At 51.3% G+C, this 8,948-nt stretch overlaps 1 protein-coding gene across 1 annotated transcript; it reads right to left on the bottom strand.

Annotated features, from left to right (window-relative positions):
• Positions 1 to 1,200: 1,200 nt before the first annotated feature.
• Tp53rk (TP53 regulating kinase) lies at positions 1,201 to 4,442 on the bottom strand. Its single transcript, XM_021155859.2, has 2 exons — positions 3,871 to 4,442; positions 1,201 to 2,487 (listed from the first exon to the last, which is right to left on the bottom strand). Exons 1-2 carry the CDS (start codon positions 4,124 to 4,126, stop codon positions 2,009 to 2,011), a joined length of 735 nt encoding a protein of 244 aa, XP_021011518.1. The 5' UTR covers positions 4,127 to 4,442; the 3' UTR covers positions 1,201 to 2,008.
• Positions 4,443 to 8,948: the final 4,506 nt, after the last annotated feature.

An 8,948-nucleotide genomic window follows, 5' to 3' on the forward strand; every position in this document is an offset into this window, starting at 1 on the left:
TAGGGATCTAATAATGTATGTGTGTATCAGACAGTCATCTCCTCAGGCAACTAGCTGTCCTTCCTGTACATGAGGAAACTGAGGGTAGGCCTTCTCCATTATGTTGATGGTAACGCCGGCTCCTCTGGCCCTTAGAAGTCATTGAAAATGTTATACAAATCGGTGTCTTATAAAGTCAGTCATGTTAGATGCTTCAGTTCTTGTCGGGTCAGTAGGGTATGGTGGCTCATACATGCAAACTCAGCACCGGGAGGCTGAGGCAAGCTTGAGATAGTTTTAAACCTTATTTCACAAAAGCACTGAAACTCATGGAAAGAGCACTGGCTCTGGAGTCCCTCGAGGGGGCCTCTTGCTCCCCGTGGGACCTAGGCCAGCTCCCTGTACAGCCTACCACCCCACAGTGAAGACATCCCAAGGACTGCTTTATTGCTGGCTATGAAAACTCCTGGCACAGAACCTGGCATACACTGAGCAAAGCAGGCAATATTCATCTGTACTAGTGACATCCACCCGGGAAGGGACATCTTCACCCTCTCCTGGCCATCTGTCACAGCAGGCCACTCAGGTGGCAGCAGCTGTGGTGAATGGAACAGTCCCGGTCCTGTTTGAACTCAGTTTTCAGACTCAGTACACCCAGATTATCAACCTCATCACAAGCTCCCTCACCATCTCTGCCTGAGAGACAACCCAGCTCCCTTCTCTACCCACATGAGCTTCACGACCTATGGCTACAGAGCAGCAAAAACTCAGTGTTCCAGGTCTCTGAAAACTGTTCTTTTTCAAAAGATTTATTTATGCGGATGAGTGCTCTATCTGCATGTACCCCTGCACGCCGGAAGAGAGCATCGGATTCCATTACAGATGGTTGTGAGCCACCGTGTGGTTGCTGGGAATTGAACTCAGGACCTCTGGAAGGGTAGTCAGTGCCCTTAACCTCCCCGCCCCCTTGCTGTCAAAAAGCTGTGAGCCTGCTTTCCTATAAAAGAAAAAAATGGAAGTACTTTTTTTTCATCTTTTAACAACTCTCAAGAATATTTTAACCATGTGTTCTTGCTACTTTCGTTATCCGTGTTTGGGGGGGGGGGGGGGGGGGGGAGACAAGACAATGCAGAGATCAGGACAATTGTGTTGTCTTAATTCTCTCACAACACCTCCCCCTCCCCCTCACTGCCTTCTCTCCCTATGTTTGGGTGGGGGGGGGGTGGGGGTGGGGGGGGGGGGAGGGATGTGCACATAGGTGCAGGCTCCTGAGCAGGCGGAGGCAGCACTGGGTCCCTCAGCTGGGTGCTGGAAACCACACTGGAGTCCTTTGGAAGAGCAAGTGCTCCTAGATCCAGGCCGCCTCTTCAGCCCCTCAAAAACATCCTTTATATCAAACTCCAGACGCCCACAGAGGAATCCACACTGGGAACAAGCTCCATGGAGCAGACCACTGCATTCCAGTCGGAGCCTGTTCTGCTTTCTCAAAGTGGTGTTTACATCCACTGAACTGGCCTCGAGCAGCCTTCAGACATATAACAAAGACCCCACCAGAGTAAAAGGCAGACTAAAACCTGCATCCCAAACGGAGTCCCTGCCTTGTCCTTCCAGGATGTCTCAGCTCAAGGCTGCCTGCTCTGCATGAGCTCCACAGCCACTGTCTGCGGGAAGCTTGATGATCTGAAACAGCCAGGTCTAGGGCTGGGATGCAGCTCAGCTGGTAAAGTGCTTGACTAGCATGCCCAAGGCACCAAAGAAACCAGATGTGACAGCACACACCGATACTCCAACAGACACAGGAACATCAGAAGTTCAATGTTATCCTCAACTACATAGTTTGAAGCCAGCCCAAGCTACCCACCCAGCTCTGCCCAGAATAAACCTCATGTACATGAAGCCCCTGAGAACAGTGAGCCATGGATGGTGGTGGCCCAGCACAATCACAGACCACTTAACAACCCATGTTTTGCTGAGGGGTCCAGCCTCATCTACATCATCCTTCACTGTGAGCCAGTTCACCACAGCTCCGCTATCCGACCATGGACCGCTTTCGCCCTCTCAGGCGCACCTCATCTAACTTCTTCAGCACTGGACTGGACTTCTTGGACGANGCCCCGTAACTCTTNAGAAAGGCTTCAAACACAGTCTCGGTGTGGGGGTGNGTGCTGAGNAAGGCCTTCTCCAGGACATAGAGGTCGACGCCTTTATCTTCCGGCAGTCCTGAGACAAAGCTCAGCCCAAAGTCGATGAGCACGATGTGCAGCTGCGCCAGGGGCCGCCTCAGGAGCATGTTGGAGGTGGTGAGGTCCCCGTGAATGAGGTCTTGGTCGTGCATTCCGGCCAGAACCTGCCCCATCCTCCTGGCCAGGTCCAAGAGGCACTGGGGGTCCTTTTCAGTCTCCATAGTGGATTGGATATAATCCCGAACAGTCACCGAGTCTTCTATTTCTTCCATATATAAGCAGTTAGACGCATAGTCCACAAAGAAGACAACTGGGGCAGCTATCCCTGCAATGGACACACGTGGTTAGAGAGTGCATCTTCATGCACAGGCAGACAGTTTCTCAGCCTAAACCTGCTTTGGAACAGGGTTGAGACTACTGTGGAAAATGATACAATTTATCCAGAGCTTGCCCTGTTAAAGCCCTGCAGGACTGGGCCTGAGACCAGGCCAGGGTAAGTCTGGAAGTATCAAGGCTTGCTCCTCCTTTCTCAAGCCACCTTAGGACTGGAATTCATTGCTGCTCCCTAAAAACAAACAAAACAAGAAGCCAGAAGGAAAGCATCCTGCAGTCTGAGCAGTTTCCACCTGACAAAGTCACCAGGCAAGTGGCTAAGCAGGGTGTCACCTTACAGGCTCATCTGTGTTCTGGAACAGGCAGGTTCAGATCACTTATTAGGCGTGAAACCTCAAGGTTCCCTTAGCTGCTCTGTGCCTCAGTCTCCACAACTGTAAAGTGGTAACAAAACCTCCAGTTAACGCCAGGAGTCTCTCCTGAATGTCAACCAGGTTCAGAACACTTTCCTGGAGACCTGTCAACGGGCACCAAGGTAGCCCCCACCCCTGTCTGATAAAACTTACAAAAGGTAAAGGAGAATATATGAACACTTCTTTATAACTCCATTGCCCCTCTAGGGCAGAAAAGCACAGGCCTGTTCACTGCTGCATTTCCCAGTCTCCTGGCTCCTATCAATGTCCTAGTAGTGGGCACCTAAAAACCACTAAATAGAAAAATAGAAAAGGCTGGGTGGTTCTGGGCCATAGACAGGCTGCCTGGTAGCTGTGGAACCTCAGGCACTTCCCCTCTTTGAGTCTCATTTTCTCTGGAGTAATGTTGTTGTTGTTTTGTGGGGGTGTGGATGTTTTTTTAAAAGAAAAGAATAAACAATTTAATGAAATCAGACATTTACTGAACTATGTCAGCATAAGAACATGTGATGCATATGCCTTCTTTAATGACCACAATATCCCTGAGATTCCCGTGACATACAAGGTAACTGGGCTAGACGACTCATTGAATGGCTACGCGGGAGGCAGTGCAGGGAGAATCTGAATCCACAGAGCCCGGCTCCTGCCACCCGCCTGTCAGGACACCTGCTGCTTAAAACCACCAAATGGAGAGGGAAGGACGGTAAGCAGAAACAGAAATGAGAAACGGAGGGGCCCGAGCGCTAAACAAGCAGAGAGACAGCTGCGAAGCCCCGCGAACCAAACAGAATGCCGTCTGTCCTGAGTGTCGCCTTGAGTCCTTAAGCATTGCCTTCTGATCCTGTCCCCTAGAAATCGGAGCCCCGTCTCTCCCGTCCCACCGGTCTCCCGCAGCCCTGTCTGTCCCGTCTCCCGGAGCCCCGTCTCTCCCGTCTCCCGGAGCCCCGTCCGGTCTCCCTCACCCGCACGACGGCAGCGGAGCAGCGCGCGCGCCTCCTGTACCGTCCGCCGCCGGCCGAGCCGCGCCTCCAGCTCCGGGTGCCGGTAGCTCTTCGGGAAGCGGTGCTTTACCACGGCCGCGCGGCCCTGGAAACGGCCACGGAAGACGCGCGCCTCGGCGCCCTGCTGCACCAGCTCCAGGCCGCTCAGGAAGAGGCGGCTCCGCTCGCGCGCCGCGGCCAACGCCTCGGCCTCCGCCTCCGAGGACGCGCCAGCCATGCCTTCCGCTCCTTCGGACCCTGACCGCGCCGCTTCCGCTCGCTTCGGGAATCCTCCGGCCTCTTCCGCCAAGAACACCGCCCCCACAACACACTTCACCCTGATAGTGTGGTTCCGCCTCTCGACCTTTCCGCGCTCAACAGAGCCTCTCGGACCTGTAGACTGGGCCCTTCCCGAAGCTCTTCGTCTATCTCCGTGAGCGCTCGGCAACTTTCGGCCAACAGCTTCTCACTCTTCGGCTTCTTCCGGAAGCCCGCTGGTGATGCTCCGACTTTGGGACGAACCTCCGATTTGGAGATTCTTTTGGGAAATCTCTTTTATGGACGTTTTGCTCCTTTTTACTAGGGTTCTTTCTTTCTTTCTTTTTTTTTTTTTTTTTTTTTTTTTGGAGACAGAGTCTCACGGTGTAGTTCAGATTAGCTTCGAACTCGTGTCCCACTTCAGTCTATGGAAACATGCTCTAAGCCGGGAAGTAGGCAGGGACTAGGCGAAGCTTTCTATCCAGAGACGCCACCTGATGCCTGGCACCAGCCTGTCAGCAGCCAGCACCATCCCTCTCAGATCCGGTATCTTCAGCTACAGAATGAGGCTGCCTGGTTCTGCTAGGGTGAGGGCTTATCAGAATTAAGAGGCTGGTTACGCAGTGCCGGTGGACAGGGCCCTCTTCACATGGCCTTTGACCCCCTTGTCCCTGCCCCACGCTCCTTGGGGCTCTGTTGAAAATACAGAAGAGAAGCCCTTGAGTTCCGGGTTGCTATGGCACCAGCATCTTGGCTCTGTGGTCCCTGGGTTTCGTTCATATTCATGGCAGGTCCCTTTTCATAATCAGACCCTTTGTGTGGGCAAAATGTGTTTTCCAGCAAAGCGCACCCAGAACCCAGTCCGTTTATATCCCCCAGTGCTCAAGTCTGTAGCTTCATTATCATAATTGTTTGTGTCCACACAGCCGTCTCTATGGTAACCAAACCCATCTGAACCCTTGCCTTAGAAATCTACTGTGCAAAGGTGCTGACCAGAGCCAGGCTGAGTTTAGCTCTTTAAAGCAGCTTCAAATCTTTTAGTGTCTCCCTACTGTGCTAAGAAGAAAGACCTAAACCTTAACTCGGCCCATGGACTCCTGCATCCCTTATAAAACCCTCCCCTCTCCAGAATCCCCACCCATCCTCCATGATGCTCCCTCGGCACAGAGGGAGCAACATTTCCTCTGCAGGGAAATGTTTGTCCAGCTCCATATCACCTAGAGCTGCATAGACATCCTTTATTCTCCACTGCAGGGTCACTTCCCCGGACAAGCCCTTCCTGGCCTCTATGAGGAGAGTGAGTTCAACTGTTATCAGCCCTGGTTTTCTACTTTCCAGACCTGTTTCAGATTCCCTTTGGTTTTGGCCGTTCAACTGCTTGATTGATGACCCCTCCACCCCCCCCAACACACTTCACCCTGCTAGAGTGTCCATCACACAGAGCCCCCCACCCTCCTGCTGTGTAGCTACTCACAAGGCAGGGATTGTATTGCTTCCATCTCTACCTCAGCACCAGAGAGGTGGATACCGGCCTAGAGTGTCTTAGGGATGGTGCATATGTGTGATCCCAGCACTCAGAGGCTGTGCAGTGCTCAGATGCTCAGACAGGAGACTGCAAGCCTGATACTAAGTAAGACTGGGGCGTTGAGGGTAGGGACATTTAGATTCAAATTTTGACCTTTTAAAAATATTTCATGAGTGAGTGTGTGTGTGTGTGTGTGACTTTTTTTAAACAACCAAATGGGGAAGTGGAATTGACAGTTTCTTGTTTACCTGAGTGCTGAAAAGGTCGTTAGAGATGTGGGTGGAGACCTTAAAGCACTGAATGAGTAAATGAGTTGACTGGAGAGATGAGAGACAGGCTGGTCCACAACTGGCCCCTGTAACTTGGCAGGAGAGCAGGAAGCTGGTGGCTAAGGGTGGGTGGCAGGAACCCTTTTTATTTGGCTATTTTCAGGGGCAGTTAGTATGAAGTGCAAGTTTGACTGTAAAGTCATATATTCGGGGCTCCATCCCAAGAAATATCAGAAGGGAATTTGGTAGGGATTCCCGGCTGCCGGTGAGAAGTGGGCTGGTCAGCTATGTTTCTCGAGAAACAGCAAGTGTTCTGCTGAGAACAAGAGCCAATGCAGAGAGCCGGTGTCTTCTATAATGGGGAGGGGTCCTAAGAATATGGAAATTTTATCCAGGAAGAGGGATGTTGATGGGCTAAAAGCCTGTAACAGAGTGACTGCCTCCAGGACAAAGGTTGTCACTAGCAATTGAGAGAGCTCACCTCACAGATAATGCTGTGCATGTGGAGTTCCCAGCTCGTGTGTTTCGGCCTTTCTAGAATTCTAACACTGCTGTGGTGGTTTGAATGAAATGACCTCCACCGGCTCATAGGGACTGGCACTATTAGGAGGTGTGGCCTTGCTGGAATAAGTGTGGCCTTGTGGGAGGAAGTGTGTCACTGGGGGGTGGACTTTGAGGTTTCATATGCCTAAGCCAGGCCCAGTGTCACTGCTCTTCCTGTTGCCTGCCAATGTGGAGATAGAGCTCTCAGCTACCTCTCCATGTCCATTGTCTGCCTGAATGCCACCATGCTTCCTGCCATGACGATAATTGACTGAACCTTTGAACTGTAAGCCAGCCCCAACTAAATGTTTTCCTTTATAAGAGTTGTCACAGTCATGGTATCTATTCATAGCCATAAAACCCTAAGACATCTGCCAATAGCAAGGCAGGGAAGTAGAGGATTTATCTCTCCTGTTCTTGTCCAAACTGTGAGCAAACCTCTCTGCTCACCAATTCTTGCCTCCAATGTTTTTGACAAAGCATGGGACAAAGACCCTGAGACCCCTGGGTCACAGAGGTACTGCTTCCAACCCCCCATGGGAAGGGTCACACGCACTGAGGTGACTGATGAGGGGCCTCTGCCCCGGCCTAGAAGAAGAGCAGGGACCGAGAACGTTTCCATATGGCACTGTGCTCTGACCAGGTTGCACTTGGGTGGAGGGCAGGGGCCTTCCCCTTGGGTATACTGCCAGCTAGGGTGGGGACATTTTGTATTACTCATGACTTGGGTGGCAACAAGAAACAAGCTTAAAGGAAGGGGAAATATATTAGGCACCATCTGAACTTACATCCATCTCCCTTCCTCTTCTCTCCTTCTCTGCCAGTTCTCTCCTCCAATGGGGTCACTTTCTGGGGAACTGGCACCTGCTATCTTGACCACCCCCAGCAGAGGGCACCCCCCCCACACACACATCAGTTTCCTATGGTAGAAACAGCAGGTGCAAAGGGGGTGTGATGGGGCAGGAAGGGGATTCTGGAGAAGGCAGGAGCTCACATCCTCAGCACAGAAGGGAGTTGTTGAAGGGTTTGGTGCAGGTTTAAAGAGCCCCTCTCAGTGTCACAAGTGCCTACTAAACATTTCAGAGGCCCATGCAGGCACCCTGGCTCTTCTCAGATCTCACCTCCTCCCCTACCCTAAATTTCTCCAGCTCTTGTGACTGAAGGACACAGAGCCCTGGGTTTTATCCCAGCACTGCATAAACTGGGCAAGGTGGTGCACGCCTGTAATCCCAGCATGTGAGAGGCTAAGGCAGGACAGAATCTTAGGTCTTCCTTGGTTACATAGCGAGTTCGAGGCCAGCCTGAGCTACAATGAGACCCTGTCAAGTAGGGGAGAGGAGGAGAAAGAAAAACTGAGGGGAAAAAAGGAAAGACAAAAACAAAACAAAACAAAACAAAACAAAACAAAACAAAACAGCAGATGGCTTCCCTGGTAGAAGACTGTACACACTGGGTACAAGTCCCTGACCGTGACAGGCTAAACACAGGTCCCCCTGGCCATGACAGGCTGAATTTCAGCCGTGCTGCTTAGCTGTCCAGAGAGTTCAGACTATGGTTGTCAAATGCCCTCTGTGATGCTCTTGGTAAGACTCTGGCCAGTGAAGAACCAGCCTGCCTCCATCTTAGGTGCCTTTGAAAGCCACCTTACAAAGGCTCATATCCTGGTATCTCTCTAAAATCTCAACTCAGGGTGAGGCAGCTGGCTAGCCAGTCCCAGGTACCTCTAAAATAAAGTTTGCTTTAACCAGACAATTGTGGATTTGTTCTTTCTCCTCAAAATTTTCCGGTTTAAGAGACAGCTTCACAGATAAGACCACACAGACTATTCCTGTGCAGTAGAAATCCACAGGGCACCATGTAAATGAGGGGACATGGCTGCGTGCTTCGTGAACAGCACAGACAGCTGGCTGTGGTTTGCTGCCTCTTGATGAAACCGGTGGCCTTTGTCTGTCACAGCCCTCAGCATTCCACCTTGTCCAGCTTGCTCTCTCATTTGTGACACTGCATGGACCTGCATGGATATCGCTGTTATCTGAATTTGCCTGTATCCTCTATCAGCTGGCTGGGTCATTTGCCTCTATCAGAACTCACAGGTAAATAAGGAGTGGCTCTTCTGGTGTTGGCAGACAAGGACCCTTGTGTGCCAAAGGCGTTTGGGTGGGGCTGACTGAAGCTTAAGTCCAAGTCCTGACAACTAGAGGCTTGTGGTTCCAGGTTCCAGGTTCTAATGCCAAGACGCATGGCCCCAGGTGCCCTCATTGGAGGCTGATCTATACTCTGACTTTGGATTGCCAGTGGCCCAGCATTCCTCAGGCAGTGTAATTCTCTGCTCCTCGTAGCAACCGCAGTAGTCTGGCTCAACTAATATCACAGTTCTGTAACCTCAGTGACACAGGAGGACCTGGAATAAAATGGATGCTATAAAGGATCTACATATAGTCATGCTTAGGAAATATTTTCTTAGT

Source organism: Mus caroli, chromosome 2 (genome assembly GCF_900094665.2).
Source record: "Mus caroli chromosome 2, CAROLI_EIJ_v1.1, whole genome shotgun sequence".
Taxonomy (NCBI): domain Eukaryota; kingdom Metazoa; phylum Chordata; class Mammalia; order Rodentia; family Muridae; genus Mus; species Mus caroli.